The 26,061-nt window shown below is 43.2% G+C and overlaps 1 protein-coding gene across 2 annotated transcripts in view; it reads left to right on the top strand.

The window, feature by feature from the left end:
• The window catches only part of LOC122543209 (signal transducer and activator of transcription 5B-like), a 118,742-nt gene that overhangs the window by 37,672 nt on the left and 55,009 nt on the right, over positions 1-26,061 (top strand). For both annotated transcript variants that reach the window (XM_043681675.2, XM_043681674.2), the window contains exon 2: positions 25,569-25,710. In XM_043681675.2, the coding sequence (XP_043537610.2) occupies positions 25,586-25,710 (125 nt within the window). In that variant the 5' untranslated portion in view covers positions 25,569-25,585. The remainder of the gene's footprint in view (positions 1-25,568; positions 25,711-26,061) is intronic.

Genomic DNA, 26,061 nt, shown 5'->3' with positions numbered 1-26,061 from the left:
TCACCCCTCATTATTCTTATTCTCAAGGGCATAGACCCAACTTGTTCATAATTTATTTTTTAAAAAAAGGACCTTGATCCCAGTGATGAGCTGAATGAACTTTTCCAAATTACTTTTAATGCAGTCATATCATCTTATTTTTAAAAATAAGGAAGCCAAAACTGCTTGTAGTACTGCAGATGTGGCCTTCTACAAGCAGTAAAATGTCAATAAATGCTAATGCTCCATTTACCACCTTTTGATCCCATGCTGTACCTGAGTACTGTCATTTTATGATTCGTGTACTAGAACATACAGGCTGTGTACCACTGAGTTGTGCAATTTGGCAGGACGAATAAAACAAATCCCAATTTTTCCACATTTAAAATGCTTGAGAGAGACTTTTGTCATCCTCAATTTATCTTCCAACCTATTATCACATAAAACATGGCTACCAAACTTTCAGTCCTTTCATCCAAGTCATTGTATATAAACTTTAAAGCAGTTGAGGCCCTCGTACTGATCTATGTAGCTTATCTGGTAGTGACCCATTTATTTTTCTTGTTTCCTGTTAGCTAACCAATCTTTCATTGATGTTAATATATTACCCCTTGCATCCTGTATTTTTGAGTAATAACTTTGGATTTGGCATCTTTATCAAGTGTGTTTTTAGAAATTCATCCACCATGTGTACAGGGTCTCCTGTATCCACTTTGCTTGTTATTTCCTTTTAAAGCACTTTAATCAACACCATTTCCCTTTACAGCGCCATGTGGTCACTGCCCAATTCCATCATGGTTTAAGAATCCTGCTTAATAATGGATTCAAGATATTGTTTTATGATGTTCGGTTATCTGACCCATAGTTTGCTTTTTTAAACATTTGCAGATCTCTTGCCTCCAAAATCTAAGGTATTTTGAAAGGCTGTAAACTAATGCCTCTCCTATTTCTACAGTCATTTCTTTTAAGGGACTTTGTAATGTGAGCCTTTGATTCCCAGGGGATCTTCCCTTGTTGATTTGTGATTGCTTAAAATCCATTGAATGTAAAAATGTAGGTGCAGGAGTAGGCCACTGAGCCCCTCAATCTGCTCTGGCATTTAATACGATCATGGCTGATGTGATTATTTCATGTTCTTGCCTACCCCAATAACATTTAATCCCCTTGGCAATTGAGAATCTATCAACTTCTGCCTTAAATTTATTCAAAGATTCTGCTTTCACTGTCTTCTGAGGAAGTGTTACAAAGACTGTCACCCCTCTGAGAGATAAGAATCCTCCTTGTCCCTTAATAGGTGACCCTTATTTCTAAGTAGTGATCTAGATCTCCATCTAGATTGTATTATGAAGTGAAATATCCTCTTCACATATACGCCCCTCAGGATCTTGTATGTTCTGATCAAGTCACCTGTTGCTCTTCTAAACTTAAATGGATACGATTCCAGCCTGTTCAACTTCCCTGGTAAGACAACCCACTTGTTCCAGGTATTAGCCTAGTAAAAAGGTAATCATGTTTATAGTCGCGAGTGTGGAGCTGGAAAAGCGCATCAGAGGAACAGGGCAAAAGCCCTTTTGCCCGAAACGTTGATTCTCCTGTTCCTCGGATGCTTTCTGGCCTGCTGTGCTTTTCCAGCACCACACTCGCGACTCCAATCTCCAGCATCTGCAGTCCTCACTTTCGTGATGTTGATAATTCTACCAGACCATTGGACTGGTCTTTCATTAGAAGGAAACAACTGGTGCTGATTTAACCTGAGGATCGTCACCCCTCAGGAGAGAGCCCTTCATGGTAACCTCAGCCAGTGCAGCAATTGAACTCCAGCATTGCAGGTGCATGACAAACCAGCAGCTATCCATCCAACTGAACTAACCAACCCTGAACTACTACCAATGCATTTTTGTCCATCCTTAAAGGAGACCAATGGCCTAACCAGTGCCCTGTACAACTGAAGCATGTTTGTATTCCATTCATGTTCGGCATTTAGATTTAGAAATAACTCCCCTGGGGCCAGTATCCCCTCACTATGTCCCCCTTTTTATTTACACATGGAGAGTCCTTGACACTGATGCAGTTCCCTTCAAGCCAACTCTGAGTGACGAGAACCTCTGACAGTCACCCTCTATCTAGCATCAAAGAAACCTGAGTCTGAGCTGGATATGGCAGATGTCACAGCCTTGACGCCTTTACCACCTGAAGAGGAGAGTGAATTGCTTCCAAAAAGCTCCAGCTGCAAGAGATGGGCTACAATCCACTACACGCTGCCTGTATCCAAGGCTGAGTCAGAGGAACCAGACCCAATGTGAAAATGTCCCGGGGGACTACAAGAAAAAGGACAGGCCTATGTCCCTGGACTTAAGAGAGTCCCTTACTGTGGCTGTTAACCTGGTCTAATCAGGGAGCCCTGGCTGACCGATCTAAACATGAGGATTAGATATCCTGTTCACTGAGAGTTGGCTCTGGGGGAGCGAGATCAGCGTCAAGGACTCTGCATGTAAATAAGCGGTGACTTGGTGATGGAATACCGGTCTCTATGGAATTATTTCAGATACTATTGTTAACTTTTTGAGAACCATGGATGATGAAACCTCCTCAAAGAATCTTTTTGTCCAGTGTGATATAATGGTTGAAGGTTATTAAATATTCCTTAAGTTTGCCACAGCATCTCTCAAGTCTCAGTTTTTTAGCTTAGGTTCCCAGTTTGCTTTAGCTGTTTCTTGATAGCTTTATTACATTTTTAGTTAGGTTTAAAATACTAGTTTTAAAGCCACACACATCCACTACAGACTCCTTTTTAACATGAAGTTGTTGAATCATCCTGTCTCATTGCACATTGCCATGTCTGCACCCTGGTAGACTTGAAGTGCTTTAAGAAATTGTCTCAATCGACTCATATTTATTAATTCTTCCAGACTACTTTTGACAATCTGATTCTACCAACCGACATGTAAATTCAAGTCACTTTAGATTGTGATACCTTTCTTTATGTTCTCCATTTATTTCTTCCTGTATATTTTACACTACACTAGAAGGTGATGGCCTAGTGATATTATTGCTAGACTATTAATCCAGAGACCCAGATAATGTTCTGAAGATCCACGTTTCAATCCTGCCATGGCAGATGGTAGAATTTGAATTCAATTTCTTTTTAAAATCTGTAATTAAGGGTCTGATGACCATGAAACCATTGTTGATTATCAGAAAAAAACCCATCTGGTTCACTAATGTACTTCAGGGAAGGAGATCTGCCATCCTCACTTGGTGTGGCCTACGTGTGACTCCAGATCCACAGCAGAAACAGCCCTGTTGACCCTGCAAAGTCCTAACATCTGGGGTCCAGTGCCAACATTGGAAAAGCTGTCTTACAGACGAGTCAAGCAACAGCCCAACATAGTCATACTCTCTGAATCATACCTTACAGACCATGCCTTATAACCGTCCCTGGGTGTGTCCTGTCCCACCAACCGGATAGACCCAGCAGCGGTGGTTGGCACAATGGGATACAGTTGGGAGGGAGTTGCTGAGTCCTCAATATTGGCTCCAGACATCAGGAAGTCTCCTGCTTTAAGATTAAATATGGGCAAGGAAGCACTGAGGATGGCAAGGCACAAAATGTACTCTGGGTGGGGGATTTCAGTGTCTACCACCAAGAGTGGCTCAGCAGCAGTATCACTGATCGAGCTGGTCCTAAAGGATATAGCTGCGAGACTGGTCTGCGGCAGGACGTGAGGGAACCAACAAGGGAAAAACATACTTAACAATTACCAACCCCTTATCGATCTGCCAGCTGCCGATGCATCTGTCCATGATAGTATCAATAAGAGCGACCATCGCACAGTCCTAAATCCCGTCTTCACGTTGGGAATAATTTCCGTCATGTTGTGTGGCGCTTTCACTAAGCTTAATGGGACAGACTATGAACAGATCTAGCAACTCAAGACTGGGCATCCATGAGGTGCTGTGGACCATTGACAACAGCATAAATTGCATTCCAGCACAATCTGTAACTTCATGGGTCAGCATATCCCCCACTCAACCATTACCATCAACCCTGAATCAACCCTGGTTCAATGGAGAGTGCAGGAGGGCATGCCAGGAAAAGCACCAGACACACCTGAAAATGAGGTGTCAACCTGGTAAAGCCACCAAACAGGACTGCTTGCATGCCAAACAGCATCAGCAGCAAATGATAGAGTTAAGCAATTTCCACAGCCAACCGATCCAATTTAAGCCCTGCAGTCCTGCCACACCCTGTCCTGGATGGTGGTGGACAATTACAGTTCACAGGAGGAGGAGGCTCCACAAATGCCCCCATCCTCAATGATGGAAGAGCCCAGCACATCAGTGTGAAAAATAAGGCTGAAGCTTTTGCAGCCAGAATTGCAGAGTGGATGATCCATCTCTGCCTCTTCCAGTGGTCCCCAGCATTACACATACCAGTCTTCCGCCAATTTGATTCACTCGGTGATATCAATAAATGGTTAGAGGCACTGAATAGTGCTGTGAACCCTGGCAATATTCCGGCAATAACACTAAAGACTTGTGCTCCAAAACTGGCTGCTCTCCTAGGCAAAAGTGAGGTCTGCAGATGTTGGAGATCAGAGTCAAGAGTGGTGCTGGAAAAGCACAGCAGGTCAGGCAGCATCCAAGGAGCAGGAGAATTGACGTTTCGGGCAAAAGCCCTTCATCAGGAATAAGGCTGGTAGTCTTGGGGGTGGAGCGATAAATGGGAGGGGGGGGCAACTGAGAGTGCAATAGGTAGATGGAAGTGGGGGTAAAGGTGATAGGTCAGAGAGGAGGGTGGAGGGGATAGGTGGGAAGGGAGATGGACAGGTCATGAGGGTGGTGTTGAGCTGGAAGGTTGGAACAGGGATGGGGGGGTGGGAAATGAGGAAACTGGTGAAATCTACATTGATGCCTGAGGCTGGAGGGTCATGATGCATTCTTCCTCCAGGCATGGGTGGTTAGGGAGTGGTGATGGAGGAGGCCCAGGACCTGTGTGGGAGGGGGAGTTCCACCACGAGACAGTGGGATTGGTTGGTGCAGGTGTCCCGGAGGTGTTCTCTCTGAAGCGCTCTGCGAGTAGGCGTCCTATCTCCCCAATGTAGAGGAGACTGCACTGGGAGCAACGGATATAGTAAGTGACGTGTGAAAGTACAGGTGAAACTTTGGATGTGGAAGGCTCCTTTTGGGGCCATGTACAGAGGTGAGGGGTGGGGGAGGTGTGGGCGCAGGTTTTGCAATTCCTGCGTTGGCAGGGGAAGGTGCTGGGAGGGGAGGGTGGGTTGTTGGGCAGTCGTGATGGGAACGGTCTTTATGGAAAGTGGATACGAGTGGGGAGGGAAAAATATCTCTGGTGATGGGGTCGGTTTGCAGGTGGCAGAAATGGCGGAGGATGATGCAATGTATCCAGAGGTTGGTGGGGTGGAAGGTGAGGGTTGGGGGTTCTGTCCTTGTTGCGGTTAGAGGGGTAGGGTTTAAGGGCGAGGTGCAAGAAGTGGATGAGAATGCGCTGGAGGGCATCATTGACCATGTGGGAGGGGAAATTGTGGTCTTTAAAGAAGGAGGACATCTGTTCAACCTCCTGGTGGGAGCACGAGGTGGCGCCAATGCAGTGATCAATGTAGCGGAGGAAAAGGTGGGGAAATGGTGCCAGTGTAACTATGGAAGATAGACTGTTCCACGTAGTTGACAAAAAGGCAGGCATAGTTGGGGCCCATGCGGGTGCCCATAGCTATCCCATTGGTCTAGAGGAAGTGGGAGGATTTGAAGGAGAAATGGAGGGTGAGGACCAGTTCAGCCAAATGAATGAGTGTGTCAATGGAAGGGTACTGGTGGGGACATTAGGAGAGGAAGAAACGGAGGGCTTGGAGGCCCTGGTCATGGCGGATGGAGGTGTATAGGGACTGGATGTCCATGGTGAAGAATGAGGCATTGGGGCCCAGGGAAAATAGAAGTCTTGGAGGTGGTGGAGGGTGTGTGTGGTGTCCTGAATGTATGGTGGGAGTTTCTGGACCGGGGGGATAGGACAGTATCAAGGTATGTGGGGCAGGAGCAGGCTGAGACGATGGGTCGGCTGGGGTAGCTCCCTTAGCCAAGCTGTTCCAATACAGTTACAACACTGGCATCTACCCCACAATGTGGAAAATTGCCTAAGTATGTCATATACATAAAAAGCAGAACAAATCTAACCTGGCCAATTGCTGTCCCATTGGTCTACTCTCGATCATCAGTAAAGTGATGGGAGGGGTCATCAACAGTATTATCAAGCAGCACCTGCTCAGTGACACCCACTTTGGATTCTGCCAGGGCCACTCAGCTCCTGACCTCATTACAGCCTTGGTTCAAGCATGGACACAAGAGCTGAATTCCAGAGGGGAGGGGAGAGGGACAGCCCTTGACATCAAGGCTGCATTCAACTGAGTGTAGCATCACTGAGCTTGAACAAAACTGGAATCAGTTGCTACTGGGGGCAAACTCTTTGGTGGTTAGTCATACCTGCCACATTGGAAGATGGTTGTCATTGTTGGTCAGTCATCTCAGCTCCAGGAGATCTCTGCAGCAGTTCCTCAGGGTAGTGTTCCAGGCCCAACCATCTTCAGCTGCTTCATCAATGACCTTCCCCTCCATCATATGGTCAGAAGTGGGGATGTCCACCAATGATTGCCTGATGTTTAGCACTATTCAGATAGACTCTTCAGATACTGAAGCAGTTCGTGTCCAAATGCAACAAGATCTGGACAATATCCAGGCTTGGGCTGATAAGTGGCAACTAACATTCTCACCACATACATACCAGGCTCTGACCATCATCAATAAGAGACAATCTAACCACTGGCCCTTGCCATTCAATGGTACTACCATCACTGAGACCCCACTGTCAACATTTTGCCGGTTATTATTGATCAGAAACTGAACCGGACTCAAGTAAATAGTGGCTACGAGAGCAGGTCAGAGGCTAGGAATACTGCAGCGAAGAACTCCCTTCCTGACCCCCCCCCCCAAAAGCCAAGCCCCAGTCAGGAGTGTGATGGAATACCACCCACTTGCCTGGATGGGTGCAGCTCCAACAACACTCAAGAAGCTTGACACCATCCAGGGACAATGCAGCCCGTTTGATTGGCATTGCATCCACAAGCATCCACTCTCTCCTCCACCAATGCTCATCAGCAGCAGTGTGTACTACTATTTACAAGATACACTGCAGAAATTAACCAAAGATGCTCAGACAGCACCTTCCAAACCCACATTGCTTCCATCTGGAAGGACAAGGGCAGCAGATACATGGGAACACTACCTGCTGGAAGTTCCCCTCCAAGCCACTTGCTTTCTCGACTTCTTAGAAATATATAGCTGTTTCTTTACTGTCGCTAGGTAAGAACCCTGGAATTCTCTCCCTAATAGCATTGTGTGTCAACCCAAAGCAGGTGGACTGCAGCAGTTCAAGAAGGCAGTTCACCACCACCTTAAGGGGGCGACTAGGGACAGGCAATAAATGCCGGTCAGCCAGCAATGCCCACATCCCATTTTAAAAAAAAGCTACTGTTGGAGGGTCGATAGACTATTCTGTCGTCATTTCTTCAATCTACCTAAACTTGTTTTAAACTTTGTTCTCTTGAAGTAAGGTAATCTTTCACTACTGTACAGCATTAAGGATATTTTGAAATTACGGAGCTACCCCACCACCTTTTCCTAGCTTTGTCTTTTGGAAGTGCTAAACATCTTTTAATATTCAGGTCTTGGCCTTGGTCACCTTGTATCGATATTTTTAATAATGGCTGTCGGCTCAGAAATAATTATGTATCTGGACTAACGGTTTATTCATTTTTCATGAATGTTGCATACATTCAGATGCAGAGTCTTGAGCCCTTATCTTTTTAGCAATGTTGTAATCTCTGGCCTCCTGTTACACTCCTTAGTTTGTACTCCTGTCCCTTCCTACCACACTTGGTTCATTACCCAAGTCCACCCTACTCTATGCTATTTGTGTCCCTTTGATTTATCATATCTCCTCTCACATGATCCCATCTCTTCTCTCCATGTAAGTGCTCGGGAATGACCATCTCCAACATGAGAGAATCTAACTATTGCCTCTTGACATTCAATGGTGTCACCATCACTGAATCCCCCACTGTCAACATCCTGGAGGTTATCGTTGAGTGGTAACTGAAATAGGCCAGTTATACAAAGGAACATTAGATAAATACTGCAGCTACAAGAGCAGGTCAGAAACTTGGAATTCTGTGATGTGTAACGGTCCAACCTTTACTCATCAGCCAACTTGCTTACTCCAGGTATAAATCTAGTAAAACTCCTCTGAATCACCACCTATAAGACATAGGAGCAGAAATTAGGCCATTCAGCCCATCGAGTCTGCTCTGCCATTCAATCATGGCTGATAAGTTTCTCAACCCCATTCTCCCATTTTCTCCCCATAACCCTTGATCCCCTTGATACTCAAGAACCTATCTATCTCAGTCTTAAATATATTCAATGACCTGGTCTCCACAGTCCTCTGTGGCAGTGAATTCCATTGATTCCCCACTCTCTGGCTGAAGAGGTTTCTCCTTATCTCCATTCTAAGGCTTTACTCTAAGGCTATACTTTCAGGTCCTCGTCTCTCCTACCATTGGAAGCATCTTCCCAACATCCACTCTGTATCAGTGAGTTTTGAGAAGATGTGTAGCTCAGCTTGAGGTTCTGAATGTAGGTTTGCTCGCTGAGCTGGAATGTTCATTTTCTGACATTTTGTCACCATATTAGGTAACATCATCAGTGAGTCTCCAGTTGAAGCACTGGTGGCATGGCCTGCTTTCTATATGTGTTTCCTTGGGTTGGTGATGTCATTTTTCTGTGGTGTCATTTCCTGTTCTTTTTCTCAGGGGGTGGTAAATGGGATCCAAGTCAATGTGTTTTGATAGAGTTCCAGTTGGAATGCCATGCTTCTAGGAATTCTCTTGTGTGTCTCTGTTTGGCTTGTCCTAAGATGGATGTCTTGACCCAATCAAAGTGGTGTCCTTCCTCATCCATATATAAGGATACTAGTGAGAGTGGGTCATGTGTTTTTGTGGCTAGTTGATGTTCATGTATCCTGGTGGCTAGTTTTCTGCCTGTTTGTCCAATGTAGTGTTTGTTACAGTCCTTGCAAGGTATTTTGTAAATGACATTAGTTTTGCTTGTCTGTATTTGGTCTTTCAAGTTCATTTGCTGCTGTTTTTATTGTGTTGGTGTGCCAGAGTACTCAAACCTCTTGGCATCATGGTAGCCCACCAAGACACTAAAACAGCAGCTAATGAACTTGAAAGACTCGATACAGACAACAAGCAAAACTAATGTCATTTACAAAATACCCTGCAAGAACTGTAACAAACACTACACTGGACAAACAGGCAGAAAACTAGCCATCAGGATACATGAACATCAACTAGCCACAAAAAGATATGACCCACTCTCACTAGTATCCTTACATACAGATGAGGAAGGACACCACTTCGGCTGGGACAAGACATCCATCCTAGGACAAGCCAAACTGAGACATGCACGAGAATTCCTTGAAGCATGACATTCCAACCGGAACTCTATCAACAAACACATTGACTTGGATCCCATTTACCACCCCCTGAGAAAAAGAACAGGAAATGGCAAGGAAACCTAAACACATAAATAGAAAGCGGGCCATGCCACCAGTGCTTCATCCAGAGGCTCACTGATGTTACCTAGTATGGTGACGAAACTAACCTTCCAGCTCAGTGAGCAAACCTACATCCAGAGTATTCTGTATATTTCAATTAAATACCCCCCTCATCCTTATAAATTTTATCAAGTATAGACCCAGAGTCCTCAAACATTCCTTATGTTAAACACCAAGATTATATAGCACAGAAAAAGGCCCTTTGGCCCATTTTGGTTTGTGCTTTTCAGAAACAACCACCTAACTATTCTAATCCTATTTCCCAGCACTTGGCCCATAGTCTTGTGTGCCTTGACATCGCAACTGCGCATCTAAATACCATTAAAATGTGATGAAGGTTTCTACCTCTGCCACTATTACAGGCAGTGAATTCCAGATTCCCCCCCCCCCCCCCCACCATCCTTTGGGTGAAATGTTTTTTTCCTCTCATCGCCCTCTAAACCTCCTGCCCCAAATATTCAATCCATTCCCCCTTGTCATTGTTCTCTCCACTAAGGGGAAAAATTTCTTCCTGTCAATGTCCCTCTTTTATACAATTCAGTCATGTTCCACCTCAATCTCCTCTGCTGTAAGGAAATCAACCCCAGTTTGTCCAATTTCTGTTCATGACTGAAACACTGCAGTCCAGCCCAGTAAATCTCCTCTGCCCCCTCTCCAGTATTATCATATCTCTCCTATAATGTGCATTCCAGAACAGCACATCATTAAGTAAGGAGACCAAAACTCCCCACAGTATTCAAGATAGTGTCGCCAATGCCACATGTAACTCCCACTTTGTACTTCCCCAGAACTACTGAGTCCATGCTCCAGTTCTTAACTGTTCAATAATTCCAATAACTGCTTACTGAATTATTTTACATTTTGTACTACATACAATATCCTTTTTATTGTCACGTGTACTCCATTGTAGGAGTACAGTGAACAGCTTTTATAAAGTCTGCCAGGTGCAAGTACCTGGATACAGATGATAAAAATAGTTGCTTGCCTTACAGTTGAAAAATAAGTTTAAAAGCAGGACAACGTTAAAGGGTTGACATTAAAGTAGGAAATTTCAAATAGACATTACAGTGTAGCAGCTCAGCGCAGGGCCTCTGCACGTGGTCTAACCGCCTGTGCCATACCCTAGTCCAACAGCCATCACTGCTCTGCTCCATACTGGTACTCCGCTGCTCCAAGATAAATGCCAGGACTTAAATGCTCAGAACTCGCTACCTGCGTGATACTCCGGGGCTGCCTGATTCTTCATTAAGATGGAGACTGACACAATTAAATTTGAAACTAGGGTCATGAACTTAAAGCTAAAGTATGAGGCAGGCATTGGCTAGGATAAGTTGGCCAAAGATCTCTATTTTGACAGCACCAAACCATCCAACTGCTTTCGACACCTTCCCTGCAGGAAGGCAAAAAATCAATGCTCTTAACATGGAGTCTGCCATTCCTGATGAAGGGCTAATGCCCGAAACATCAATTCTCCTGCTCCTCGGATGCTGCCTGACCTGCTGTGCTTTTCCAGCACCATACTCTCGACTCTGATCTCCAGCATCTGCGGTTCTCACTCTCTCTTAACGTGGAGTCTGTCCTGTCTCTTTTTCCAGCTATGTGTGACCCCAGAACTGCTTTTCAATGGCTCCCGAACTGAGCTATTAAGGTGATCAACTAAAACTCTTTGGACAGAATGAAATGTCAACCTAACAAATTTGGAACAGTGTACTGTGAATGTTATATTTCAAAGACAATGTTATCTTCCCTGATATAACTGGATATACAGCAAATGTATTTCTTCCCAAAATTAAAAGATCCCGTGGCACTGTTGGACAATGAGTAGGGAAATGTACCACTGCTCAATAAACACCCTGAGGCAGAATCTCATTCTATTGCTGTTTGTGGAGCCTTTTTGTGTGCAAACTGTGTCTATCGTGGATTACACAAAAGCTTTTTGAAAGGTAGCTTGTTGGCTGTGAAATGTGCTCGAATACCCTGAGGATATGAAAGATGCGACATATTTGCAAATGCTTTCTGTTTACTGTAAATATTGCGCATCACAGACCACAGGCTCAGTACATCAGATTGAGCTGCAGTCCGTAATAGCAATTCCAGAAAGTTGCCCCTGTCATACTGAAACAGGTGCAGTTAACATTTTCTGAATAAAATCTAACACCTGGTTTTCAGAAGTATTTCAGTTGTCTGCAACATCATTTTCATTCTTGAAAGTGCACAATAACCAAAGTTGCTGTTTATTTCTATTGGGTAAAGTGGTGACAACATTTGAAACTAACACCTACCTCTATAGCTACGTAAAGTGGGTGTAAAAAATATCCAATGAGCCCTATTTTGATTAATTGATGAAGTGCTAGGAAGATTCAGGGTAGGTTTGAAAACAAAGGTAATAACCGTCCTCTGGTACCCAGCATACAAACAGTTCAAGTTCACAAAGTAGGTAAACTCCAATGTTTTAATCTTCTAATCCTCATTGAGAATTATATTAAAATCAGATATAATTCCACTGACTTTACTGTGGGATTATGACTATCTTCAAATCAGATTCAGCTCCCCCCCCGCCCCCGTTAAAGAAACAAACACAGTTGCTGTACTAATAATTGTACTCTGTATGAGATGAATTGCAAGTACATACCTAAGGATTGCCTAGCCAATGGAGTTAGCTGGTGAATCCTTTGTCCTCCTACCACCACTGCTGCCCCCCCCCCCCCCAAAAAAAAGGTAATGCTGGCACAGACAATTGGTGGTGGTTTAACTTGAGGGTCACCACACTGTGGGTGAAGGGAGCAGTTCAGAAGAACGGTCCTTCATTGTAACCTCCATTGGTACAGGTATTGAACCCATACTGTTAGCATCGTTCTGCATTGCTAACCAGCTAACTGACCCTGATGCCAACAGTGTGCATTCAGTTCCTGTACAGCTGAGGGTACCCTGCTTCTCCCCTCTCTCCTCCCCTGAGGTGGGGTGACCCTCCGGTTAAACCACTACCAGTCATGCCTGTAAGAAGAAAGCAACTGTATGGTTCTCTGGGACTATGGTGACTTTACCTTTCATCGTTATGTAAGACTAACTACTAAAATGTCTTGTGAAATGCATTCTGGCATTTTCTTTTTAGCTTTCACATTTTTAACGTAGAAGGCAGAGGATAGTTGTGGTGGGATGTTTTTCTGGCTGACTCGACGTCTGTGACCAGTGGTGGTCAAGAAGGATCAGTGCTGGGACCTCTCTTTGTAATATATATTAATGATTTGGATGAAAATATAGTTGGTCTGATGAGTAAGTTTGCAGAGGGCATGACATTTAGTGGACAAAAAAAAACAACTGTCAATGCTAGAAATCAGAAACAAAAAGTCGCTGGAAAAACTCAGCAGGTCTGGCAGAGTCTGTTAAAAAGCAGTTAACGTTTCTGGTCCACTCGCCCTTCAGAGTAGGTCAGTCCTGAAGAAGGGTCACCAGACTCAAAATGTTAACTCTGAAAATTGGTGGAGTCGTTATACAAGGACACAGCAGGATATAGATCAGTTGGAAAGTTGGGTGAAGAAATGGTAGATGGACTTTAATCCAGACAAGTGTGAGGTGATGTATTTTGAGAGGTCAAATGCAAGAGGAAGGTATACAGTAAATGGCAGGACCCTTGACAACATTGATATACAGAGGGATCTTGGAGGGAGCAAGTGCCTAGCTCCCTGAAAATGGCAACACAAGTGGATAAGGTGGTAAGGAAGGTGTATGGCATGCTTGCCTTCATTGGTCAGGGCATTGAATATAAAAGTTGGTAAGTCATGTTGCAGTTATATAAGACTTTAGGTCACATTTGGAATATTGTGTGCCGTTCTGGTCACCACATTATAAGGAGATGGCTTTGGAGAGGGTGCAAAAGAGGTTTACCAGGATGTAGCCTGGATTGGAGCTTATTAGCTATAAGGAGCGGTTGGGCAAACCTGGAATGTTTTGCTGCAGCATTGGATGCTGAGAGGTGACCTGATATAAAATTGAGGCATGGATAGTTGAGAGCACGTTTTAACAACATTTCTGCCTTGAGAAATACTAGGTGGCATAGGTTTAAGGTGAAAAGTGGAAAGTTTGAAGGAGATGTGCGAGGCAGGTTTTGTTTTCTAACACCAGGGTGGTAGTTGCCTGGAACATGCTGGCAGTGAAGGTGGTGAAAGCAGATAAGACAGCAATGTTTTAAGAGGCATTTAGATAGGCAGGGAATAGAGGGATACGGACCATGTGCAGGCAGATGGGATTACTTTAGAATAGCATCATAGTCAGTGTGGACATGGTGGGCCAAAGGGCCTGTTCCTATGCTGTTCTTCCATGTTCTGTAAACTTTAACATTCCGAAGCCTCCCAGCTGGAAGGAAGAACTTAACCTTTCCACAAATTGCAGCCAAAGTGGTGATGCCTGTGTCCCATGTCATGATCGTTCTCTTTGGGATGGTACATGCATGCACCAAATTCATGAAAAAAGAATGCAGGTATCAGTCACCCTTGCATCACCCTACACATGCCTCCATATGAATATAACTGCATCTAAAAATAGCATTAAAACAAGATTGTTTTTAAAGTTCCAACATGTATCCCATTTCTAAAAGCATCAATGAGCTACTGCAAAGTCTATAATTCAATTTAAACATACTGATTCACAAACACCTTTAATTTACCACTTTATCCCTGAAGACCTTAAAATCAAGTATTTTTATTAATTCATGAGATATGGGTGTCACTGATTGGATCATTGTTTTATTGCCCATCCCTAATTGGCCCTTGAAAGTGGTGCTGAGCTGCCGCTTTGAACTGCTGTAGTCCATGTGATTTAGGGACATCAACTGTGCTGTTAGGGAAAGAGGATTTTGACCCAGTGATCGTGCAGGAATGATATTTCCAAGTCAGATTGGTAAGTATTTTAGAGGGAAACTTGCAAGCGTTGCTGTTCTTATGTATCTGCTGCCCTTCTAGATGGTAGTGTTTGTAAGTTTTAGAAGGTACTGTCTGAAGAGCCTTGGTGAATTTCTGCAGTATGTCTTGTTGCTGGTGCACACCACTGCCATTGTGCGTCTGTGGGGGGAGGCAACAAATGTTTGTGCATTTAGTGCCAGTCATGCAGGATGCTCTATCCTGGATGATGTCAAGCTGTTTGAGATTTTGGAGCTGCAATCATTCAGTTAAGTGGGGACCAGCCCATCACACACTCCTGACTTGTCTTGTAGATGGTAGAAAGACTTTGGGGATGGAGGAAATTCATGAGGTGAGTTACTCACTGCAGGATTCTCAGCCTCTGACCTACTCTTGTAGTCAGATTATTGATATGGCTGAGTCTAGTTCAGTTTCTAGTCAATGGTAACCTCAAGGATGTTGATGATGGGGAATTTGGTGATGGTAACACCATTAAATGTCAAGGGGAGATGTTTTGATCCTCTGTCTCTTGTTGGAGACAGTCATTGCCTGGTACTTGCATGAATGTTACTTGCCACTTGTCAGCTTAAGACTGCATATTGTCCAGATCATGCTGCATTTGGACATAGCCATGGAGTTTTTCCGTGCAGAAAGTGATCCTTTGGCCATAAAGCTCCTATCTACCTTTTTTCCCCATTTTCCAGCACTTGGCCTGTAGCCTTGTATGCTCTAGCATTTCAAGGGAACATTACAACATTTAGGAAGTATTTCAATGTTTCCCACCTTCTCAGCCCTTTTCAGGTAGTCAGTTCCAGACAACCACCACACTCAGGATGGGGGGACAAAAACTTGCGTAAATCTGTGTTCCCCCGTAATTGACCTCCTCTAAGGGGGAAAAAGGTTCTTCATGTCTGCCGGATCCATGCCCCCCTCAATGTCGTACAACTCAGTCAGGACCCCCACCCCCACCCCCAATTCGGCCTTCTGACCACAGATATTCAGCCTCCCTTTGTAGTTGAATTTCTCCCACCTAAGCAACATTCTCAAGAATCTCCTCTACTGCCCCCTCCAGCATAATTGTATACTTTCTATAATGTAAAAACCAGAGCAACACGTACTCCAGCTGTAGCCTAACTAACATGATGGAGTTATACAACACCCCTGCTCTTGTATTTGATGCCTTGACTAATAAAGGTTAAGTATTCCATCAGCCACTGTTCAGCCAATGTATATCATCCTGTAGTCTAAGACTTTCTTCCTTGCCTATTTATCATATCACTAATTGTTCTGCCTCTGTGAACTTACTGATCAAATCTCCTATATTTGCATCTAGATCATTAATTTATAGTGCAGATAGAAAAGGACCAAGCACCAAAATGTGTTACAGCTCTGGATGCTAGCTTCCAGTCACAGAAACAACCTTTGACCATCACCCCATCTATTCCACTTCAAGCAGACTAGATTAATTAATGATTAATGGGAAGGCAATGGCCCAGTAGTATTATCGCTAGAATATTAGTCCAGAAGTTCAGCTAATGTTTTGGGGACCTGGGTTCTAATCCTGCCATGTTAGGTGGTAAAATTTTGAATTCAATAAAAAGAATCTGGAACTATGGGTCTAATGGTAACCATGAAACCATTATCTATTGTTGGAAAAATCTGGTTCACTAATAATGTCCTTTAGGGAAGGAAACTACCATCCTTACCTGGTCTGATCTACATGTGACTCCAGACCCACTGGCACACTTGACTGCTCTCTGGGCAATTAGGGATGGGCAAAACATGCTGGCCTTGCCCACTGCTCTGCAGAGTTTTTGCAAGTAGCTGCTCCCACTTCACTTTGACTCGATCCTGTTTTTGTCTTGTATTAAATTTGGCCTTCTCCCAATTCAGAAACTTTATTTCTGATTCTATTTATCCTTTTCTATGACTACCTTTTTTAAATATTGCTGAGTTATGATCATGATTTCTGAAATGTACCACACTGACATTTCTACCACTTGCCTAGCTTCATTCCTTAAAATTGGGTCCAGCACCACCCCCTCCCTTGTAGGACTTTTTAATGTGCTGACTTAACAAAGCTCTCCTTGATATGTTTTCAAGTATTCCAACCCCCGTAAGCCTTTCACACTTTGTCTATCCCAGTTAATATTGGGGAAGTGGTATTGGGGAGGCAGTAAGGCATTGCTACTGGACTAGCAATCCAGACCCCTGGGCTAATGCTCTGAGGACATAGATTCAAATCCCATTACGGCAGATGGTTGAATTTGAATTCAATTAAAAGCTGGTCTAATGCTGACCATGTAAGCACTTTTGGTTGTTGTAAAACCCCAGGTAATTTGCTGTCCTTTTTTTTTAGGGAAGAGAACTTGCCATGCTTATCTTGTCTGGTCTATATGTGACTCTAGACCCTGTAGCAACATGGTTGACTCAAAACAATTAACACTTTACAATAGGGATGGGCAATAAATGCTGTCTTGGGCAATAAATGCTGTCTTAGCCAATGGCACCCTTTTCCTGTGGACACTGGAAATAAAATGAAATCCCCAACTCCCATTATTTTTACACTTCTTTGAGACTTATTTACATATCTGTCCTTCTATTCCTCCCTGACTGAGAGAGTTGTAGTACTCTCTCACAGCAATTTAATTGCCCCTCTTTTTTTTAACCCTTGAGTTGTATCCAAATGACCTCCGTTGAGGGACTTTTCTAAAATATCATACTACTTTATTTGCAGCAATTGACTCTTAAGATTGCACTGCCACTTTTTAATTACACCTCTCCCTGTCTTAGCTAAACATTCTACACCCTTTAATATTGAGCTGCCAGAACTTGTCTCCATGATAACGATATCTCAATACCATGATTGGTCTTCCTCTTTCTCCTCCCTCCCTGTGTAGCTGGGTTCTGACTGCATCACTGTGTGTTTTCCAATATACAAAATGTTTTTGAGTGAGGTACATCCTGGAGCTTTCCTGACAATCAGCCTGCCTTCCTTTTCTGACTGGTCCCCTGTTCCTTCCTTGACTGCACTCCGCTTAAACTGTGGGAACACACATTGACTACTTTGGTACCTGAAGTCCTGAATGGTGCTGAATTGTGCAATCATCACCCACTTCCACCCTATCTCCCAACCCTACATTTCTCACAGCCAATCCACCCTAACCTGCACGTCTTTGGACTGTGGGAGGAAACCAGAGCACCTGGAGAAAACACAAGCAGACTCTGGGAGAATGTGCAAACTCCACACAGACAGTCGCCTGAGGCTGGAATCAAACTCGGGACCCTGGCACTGTGAGGCAGCAGTGCTAACCACTGAGCCACCCTAATTTATCGCTGACAGCTTGGAGCCATGTGTAGGCCAGACCATGTAATGATGGCAGCTTCCTTCTCTAAAGGACATTTGTGAACCAGATTTCCCTGACAATCAGCAACAGGGTCATGGTCACCATTCGACTCTTAATTCCAGATTTTAAAAAAATTAATCCAAATTCCACCATCTGCAGGGTTTGAAGCTAGGTCCCTAGAACATTACCTGAGTCTCCAGATTAATAATCTACTTATAATATCACTCTGCCATTGTCTCTCTGTAAATCATTGAAGTAGTTGATGATTAGGCCAAGGACATTGTCTTGAGGGACTGGGACCCTCTTGTGGCACAGTGATAGTGTCCCTATCTCTGGAGCAAGTGACTTGGGTTCAAGTCCTGTCTGCTCCAGAGGTATATAGTAACATCTCTGAACAGGTTGCTTTGAAAAATAGGTTTGAAAAAATAAATTTTAATAGAAATTGCTGCAGGAGTTCCTCAGGATGTACTGGAGCTGAGATAATTAATCTTATGGTTTAATGATACTATTAATACTACTAATGCATTGCTTCTGTCTGACCTACTTGTCCACCTAATTTTTAAGCCCCCACGTGATAGTGACAGTTGGTTTAAGAATGAAAATGCAGCTGTGGCAGAGGCACGCAGAAGTCCCACTTCAGTAGAATTGATTTAAACTTGTCTCATGTAGAACCTCGCAAAACCACTTGATTTAGATGAAGGAAATACTTGCAGCTGAGCCAATTGTATAAGCATTCTCTATCTCCCCATCAGCATCTGCATTCTAGCACATGGATCCCAAGTTAGACCTCTCCAGGTAGCTGAGAGTGTGACCTGAGAGGTCCTCTTTTTGTGCTCCTTCTGTAGTAATACCTGCAAGTAATCAAAATGAAGGAATATTGGCCATCTTGGCACAGAGATCTATTTCTCCATCACCACAGTATTCCACGTAATTGGGAAGCTAAAGCCTTAAATACACTGCAGCTGTTATCAAACTCCGTGGAAGCAAGCTAGAGGCCAAACTTTTCAAGCCAATTGCCCATTTGAAATGGGGGAGGAGGCAGTGCGGAAGAGAGGAATTCCTAGTACAAAGTTAGCACAGAAGCTTACACAATGAATCACTTGACCTAAATTTGCAATTTACTCAAAACTGAAACTATTAAGTCCAACTGAATTGACTAGTTTTCAGAGCATTATTTTTTGAAATGGAACTAAAACATGGCAGGTGGAGTGTAATGAATAGAAATGTGAAGTTGTTCACTTTGGCAGAAAGGGGAAAAATAAACTTGTTTAAATGGAGAATGGCTAATGAATTCTAAAATGCAGGAAGATCTGGGTGTTCAGTGCATGAATCACAGCAAGTTAGTATGCAAGTAATTAAGGCAAATAGAATACTTTCCTTTTATTGCAGGAGAAATTTGAGCATAGAAATGAAGATGTACTTGGTTATACAGGGCATGGAAACAGGGGTTAAAGTAAAAGTTGACAGAATGCTTATGCATACTTAAGGCTGAGATTCTTGATCAGTTGGGGAATCAATGGGGAAAGGGGAAGAATGTCGGATCAGCCATGATCCTGTTGAGCTGCAGAGCAGAATATAGGGGATATAAGCAGCCTATTCCTATTCCTTATGGCCTTTTGGTCTAGGGACATTGGTGTAGTGGTAATGCCGCTGGACTAGTAATCCGGAGGCCCAGGCTATTGCTTTGGGAACATGGATTCGAAAACTACCACAGCATCTGATGCAGTGCAACCTCACCGATGTTATATTGGGAGCTAAATTAATGAGAGCAAGGGATCAAATGAGGGAAGATGTGATTTAAAGAGAGAAGGCAAGGAAGTAAGGTAATATTTGAAGGGAAATGATGATTTGAACATAGGATGGGACAGATCATCTGTACTGGTGAGTGCAGCAGGAGTAAAGGCGAAATGCTATGAAAATAGCAATGTGGGAGCACATATAAATGCATGGAACATTCATAACGAAACCAATTTAACAGCCCAAATAGAAATAAATGTTTTTGCTCTGATTGGCAGTAGAGATGTGGCTACTGTTAATTAAGATTTATGTAAGAGAGAGAGAACCAAGATATTGAATCAGTTTGATTCAGACGGAGAACAGAAATAAAGGTAGGAAGTTGCTTGGAGTAGTTTATAGATCCCATTGATTAGTAACCATATTGTGCAATGGGGTAAACCGAAATAGTGAGGACTTATGATAAAGATGCATGATAATCATGGTGGTTTTAATTTCCATATAGACCTGATGAGCCGAGTTAACAAAGATTGCCCTGAAATTCATAGTGCTTTCAGGATAGTTTCTTTTGAGCAGCACATTACCAGAAAGCCTGCTTTCTAGAAAAGCCTGCTCTCTGGGAATGTGCAATGAAACAAAATCAGTTCATGAGCTCACAGTAAATGTGCCCATAGATAGCAGTGATCGTGACCTGTTTGAACTTAATATTCAGTTTGAGGGAGAGAACTGTGGATCTAAGATGAGTGTTTAGAGTCATAAAGCTGTACAGCATGGAAACAGGCCCTTCAGTCCAACTCATTCATGCTGATCAGATCTCCTAAATTAATCAAGTCCCATTTGGCCTCTGTCTCTCTCAACCCTTCCTATTCATATACCCGTCCAGATGTCTTTTAAATGTTGCAATTGTACCAACCTCCACTACTTCCTCTGGCAGCTCATTCCATACACACACCATCTTCTGTATGGAAAACATTGTCCCTTAGGTCCCTTTTAAATCTTGCCCCCTCGCCCTAAACCAATGTCCTCTAGTTTTGGACTTCCACACTCTAGTGGGGAAAGACCCTGGCTATTCACTGTATCTATGTTCCTCATGATTTTATAAATTTCTATAAGGTCACCCCTCCGCCTCCGACATTCTAGAGAATATAGTCCTAGGCTAATCAGCCTCACCCTATAGCTCAAACCATCCAACCCTGGCATCATCCTTGTAAATCTTTTCTGAATCCTTTCAAGTTTCACAGCATCTTTCCTATGGCAAGAAGACCAGAATTGAATGCAGAATTCCAAAAGTGGCCTAACCAATGTCCTGTACAGCTGCAACATAACCTCCCAACTCCTATATTCAGTACTCTGACTAATAAAGGAAAGCATACCAAATGCTGCCTTCACTATCCTATCTACCTGTGATTCCACTTTCAAGGAGCTATGAACCTGCACTCCAAGGTCTCTTTGTTCAGCAACAATCCCCAGGATGTTATCATTAAGTGTATAAGTCCCACCCTGATTTGCCTTTCCAAGATGCAACACCACCTATTTATCTAAATTAAACTCCATCTGCCAATTCTCGGCCCATTGAAAAACTTAAATAATAGTATGAAAACAGAACCTGCCAAAGCAAACTGAGAAATTTAGGCTAAGGGGTAAGTCAATAGAGGGAGTTCCTAACACTCAATAAGGAATCATTCTAATGTGAATACAAGACTCTTGGGGAAAGACACTTTATGGTTAACTCAGGAAGTTGAAAGTAATAACAAATTGAAAGAAAGTGTACAATTTAGCAAAGACTAGTATCAGGTCAGAAGATTGATAGATTTTTTTTCAAATCTTCATTATTCTTTGATTTTGAGTGAAAGCTGGTCAGAAATCGAAAAGCAGGTTTGAGGTATTTGACAAGGAAGAATAGGGAAGGTTTGGTGAATTAATACTAGTAAATGAGGAAATAGCAGATGAACTGAACAGAGTTTGTCTGTCTTCATTGTAGAGGATAGAAATAACCTCGCAGAGTAATTGTGAATAAAGAGGTGAAAGGGAGGACAGAATATATATGAACCGGAAAAGTTGAGGGATACGGGTCAATGCTGGCAAATGAGACCAGATTAATTTAGGATATCTGGTCGGCATGGATGAGTTGGACCAAAGGATCTGTTTCCATGCTGTACAGCTCTGACTCTGTTGGTATGGATGGAAGGTCAATTACCTAACAGGAAAGAAAGAAAAGGCATAAATGAATCATTTGTAGTTTGGCATGGTGAGAATAACAGGAATCTGTGCTGGGCTTTCAACTGCTGAAGAAAGGTATAAGCTATTATCTATGATGTGGATGAAGGGAACCAAGTATATGGTTGCTAAGTCTGCTGATGACTATTCATATGACAATAAATTGAAGCTCCCTCGAGCCCTCTTCACAAAAGGAAATAGATTGAATAGTCATCCAGAAATTTGGCAGATGGAGTATAATGTGGGAAAACACAAATTCCATTTTGGCAGGAAGAGTAAGAAAAACAGCATGTTTAAATGGAGAGATTGCAAAACTTTGCAGTATGTAGGGATTTGGGTGTACTGGTATGTAGGCCACCATAGTTATTAAGCCAGTACAACAATCCAGAAGGAAAATATCAGTAATACTTGGAATTGAATGTGCTGGAGCTTCACTTGAATACACAAGACAAGTCAGACTGATATGCATAATTTGTGCATCTTACTACTCGCCTACCTTCTGGGAAGTGATTAGATAGGCAATTCGAAAGGTTTGTTGCCGTTTCGCAAGAGGGCGTTGAACTTAGGAAGAATGTCTTGCTTTTGATCTCTTCTGAGTTCAGACAGCACATAGCCATCCAACTGCTCTTGACTCCGCAGAGTCCCTTGCACAGAACCTGTGTAGTTCAACTGTCTTCCCAATAGTACAGCTACTTATACACTTGTAACATGGAGTCTACATATGTCTGTTTCTCCTTCTCCCATGTATTGCCTGTAACCTCCTGAATTGCTCTTCAGTAACCCCTGAACTTGCTTGAATGACTTATTGGAAATCTAGCAATATATCACTCCTGTATTGTTGGGCAAAATTGAATATTGCCATGCATCAACTCTCCGAACAAAAAGCTCATAAATGTTATGAGCAGTAGATTGTTGGTTTTCTCAGTACAAGGGGTCCCCAAATAATGAGCGTCCAACTTCGAACTTGTACTTTTGAACATGCTCTTGCTCTTTTAAAGACCCAACATACTTCTGTTGTGGGCAAAATCTTAGAGAGAATTGTAAGGGATAGGATTTATGAACATCTGGATAGGAATAATGTGATCAAGGATAGTCAGCATGGTTTTGTGAAGGGCAGGTCGTGCCTCACAAACCTTATTGAATTCTTTGAGAAGGTGACTAAGGAGGTGGACGAGGGGAAAGCGGTAGATGTGGTGTATATGGATTTTAGTAAGGCGTTTGATAAGGTTCCCCATGGTAGACTACTGCAAAAAATATGGAGGTATGGCATTGAGGGTGAGTTGGAGGTTTGGATTAGGAGTTGGCTGGCTGGAAGAAGACAGAGGGTAGTAGTTGATGGCAAAGGTTCATCTTGGAGTGCTGTCACTAGCGGTGTTCCGCAAGGATCTGTTTTGGGACCATTGCTGTTTGTCATTTTTATAAATGACCTGGAGGAGGGGTTAGAAGGTTGGGTGAGCAAGTTTGCGGATGATACGAAGGTCGGAGGAGTTGTAGACAGTGAGGAAGGATATGGCAGGTTACAACGGGATATAGATAAGCTGCAGAACTGGGCAGAAAGGTGGCAAATGGAGTTCAATGTAGCTAAGTGTGAGGTGATTCACTTTGGTAAGAGTAATAAAAAAATGGGGTACTGGGCTAACGGTCGGATACTTGGTAGTGTGGATGAGCAGAGGGATCTTGGTGTCCATGTACACAGATCTTTGAAAGTTGCCACCCAGGTAAATAGTGCGGTGAAGAAGGCATATGGCGTACTGGCTTTTATTGGTAGAGGAATTGAGTTCCGGAGTACTGAGGTCATGTTGCAGTTGTATAAGACTCTGGTGCGGCCGCATCTGGAGTATTGTGTGCAGTTTTGGTCGCCATATTATAGGAAGGATGTGGAGGCACTGGAATGGGTGCAGAGGAGGTTTACCAGGATGTTGCCTGGTATGGAAGGAAGATCGTATGAGGAAAGGCTGAGGCACTTGAGGTTGTTTTCATTGGAGAAAAGAAGGTTTAGGGGTGACTTGATAGAGGTGTACAAGATGATTAGGGGTTTAGATAGGATCGACAGTGAGAATCTTTTTCCACGTATGGAGTCAGCTATTACAAGGGGGCATAGCTTTAAATTAAGGGGGGGTAGGTATAGGACTGATGTTAGGGGTAGGTTCTTTACTCAGCGAGTCGTGAGTTCATGGAATGCCCTGCCAGTAGCAGTGGTGGACTCTCCCTCATTATGGGCATTTAAGCGGGCATTGGATAGGCATATGGAGGATAGTGGGCTAGTGTAGGTTAGGTGGGCTTGGATCGGCGCAACATTGAGGGCCGAAGGGCCTGTACTGCGCTGTATTCTTCTATGTTCTATGTTCTATATGAGCATTTCCCATGTTTGGGTACGGCTGCTTTCCACTGTCCTATATTATGTTCTGACTTGTGTACAAGTTGACTTGTGAACAGACTCCAGACGGAACCTGGGGACTGCCTTTACAAAAGATGGATACAAGTTGAGGATTTTAACAGAGTTGAGGCCACAGTTGGATCAGCCATGATCATGTTTTGATGGCTCAAGCTAGAGAGATGGAATAGCCTATTCCAGTTTATTCTTACTCAAACAGCTATGTTTGCAATGCTCAAAGCATAAGATCACATCTAATGTTGGATACTGTGATTGGACAATATTAGTTGAACAAATCGGAGTGTGCCAATAATTACTCAAACAATTTTAAGGTCAAGCTCATTATATGGTTTCCTTTATGTAGCTTCCAGCAAGCACTTGTTAATACGTAGAGCTCTGTCCTTGGAACATAACTAGGCTTTAAGCCTTTTTAATTACAATAAAAAGTTTGGAGAACAACTTTTTCCTGGTGCATCCCCCTTCTCATAGTCGGAAAGTCTTAGAGAGGTACAGCATGGAAACAGTCCCTTCAGTCCAACTCGTCCATGCCGACCAGATATCCCAACCTTACCTAGTCCCACCTACCAGCCCATATCCCTCCAAACCCTTCCTATTCATATACCCATCAGATACTTTTTAAATGTTGCAATTGTATCTGCCTCCACCACTTCCTCTGGCAGCTCATTCCATACATGCACCACCCTCTGCGTGAAAAAGTTGCCTCTTGGGTCCCTTTTATATCTTTCCCCTCTCACCCTAAACCTATGCCCTCTCGTTCTGGACTCTCGCACCCCAAGGAAAAGACCTTGTCTGTTTATCCTATCCATGCCCCTCATGAATTTATAAACCTCTATAAGGTCACCCCTCAGCCTCCAACCCTTCAGGGAAAACAGCTCCAGCCTATTCAGCCTCTCCCTGTAGCTCAAACCCTCCAACCCTGGCAACCTCCTTGTAAACCTTTTCTGAACCCTTTCAAGTTTCACTCAATGCCTCCAACAATCAGTTGATTTACCTTTTTAAAATTTGAAACTCAGGCGAATTTTTTTCTTATTTTTAAACCAAAGGGTACGAAGAGGAGTTGGAAAAGCTCTAACTAATTTACACTCATTTAGTACAGGCTAGAGGTCAATCTCCTGTGGCTTAACTACTTGCTGAACAAAATCACTGCTGCATAGATCAAGTTCCATGATAGCCTAAGTTCTGAGCTGCTATTAAGTTTGCAAAGTTCAAAAACTAGGTAATGCAAGTGTCTGAGTGTTATGTATAGATCAACTTGTTCTGAAGCAGATTGCTTTTAAAACCTATCCTTAGAATATGATCTGCTTTTTTTTCAGGTACTTAAGGGCAAAGGATGGCTTTCTGGAGTGAGATAGTGAAATTGCAACAGTTCCTTCCTCAGTTCCAGGCATTGTATGCACAGCGATTCCCCATTGAGGTCCGGCACTACCTTGCTGAATGGATAGAACAGCAGCCATGGTCAGTCAATGGAGTAATAACATTCGCGACTGCTCTCCTGTTGTGGTTCTAAGCAAACGAAATGACTTCAGAAGTCTATTAATCAAGTAACAATTTCACAGCTTTTAAATAGATGCATTATTATAATCCCCACTGCTTCTGTTGGGAGTTAACACCAACACACCCACTCTTTAAGTGTTGGTTGATGTATCTTTTAAAACTCTGAAAGAGAGCAGCAACAGGAAATGACTGTGGTCAGGGTTGAAATGGCAGTTGAATAAGGCTGTCTGTAATGATAAAGACCATCCTTGTTAACAGAGGACTGGCAGTAGTAAACATAGTTACAACCTGGCAGCATTCCATTGCCATTAT

Source organism: Chiloscyllium plagiosum, unplaced genomic scaffold (assembly GCF_037043375.1).
Source record: "Chiloscyllium plagiosum isolate Xiang-an unplaced genomic scaffold, Cpla_swu_hap1 HiC_scaffold_53X, whole genome shotgun sequence".
NCBI classification, from domain to species: domain Eukaryota; kingdom Metazoa; phylum Chordata; class Chondrichthyes; order Orectolobiformes; family Hemiscylliidae; genus Chiloscyllium; species Chiloscyllium plagiosum.
This window is presented reverse-complemented; position numbering and strand designations above follow the sequence as displayed.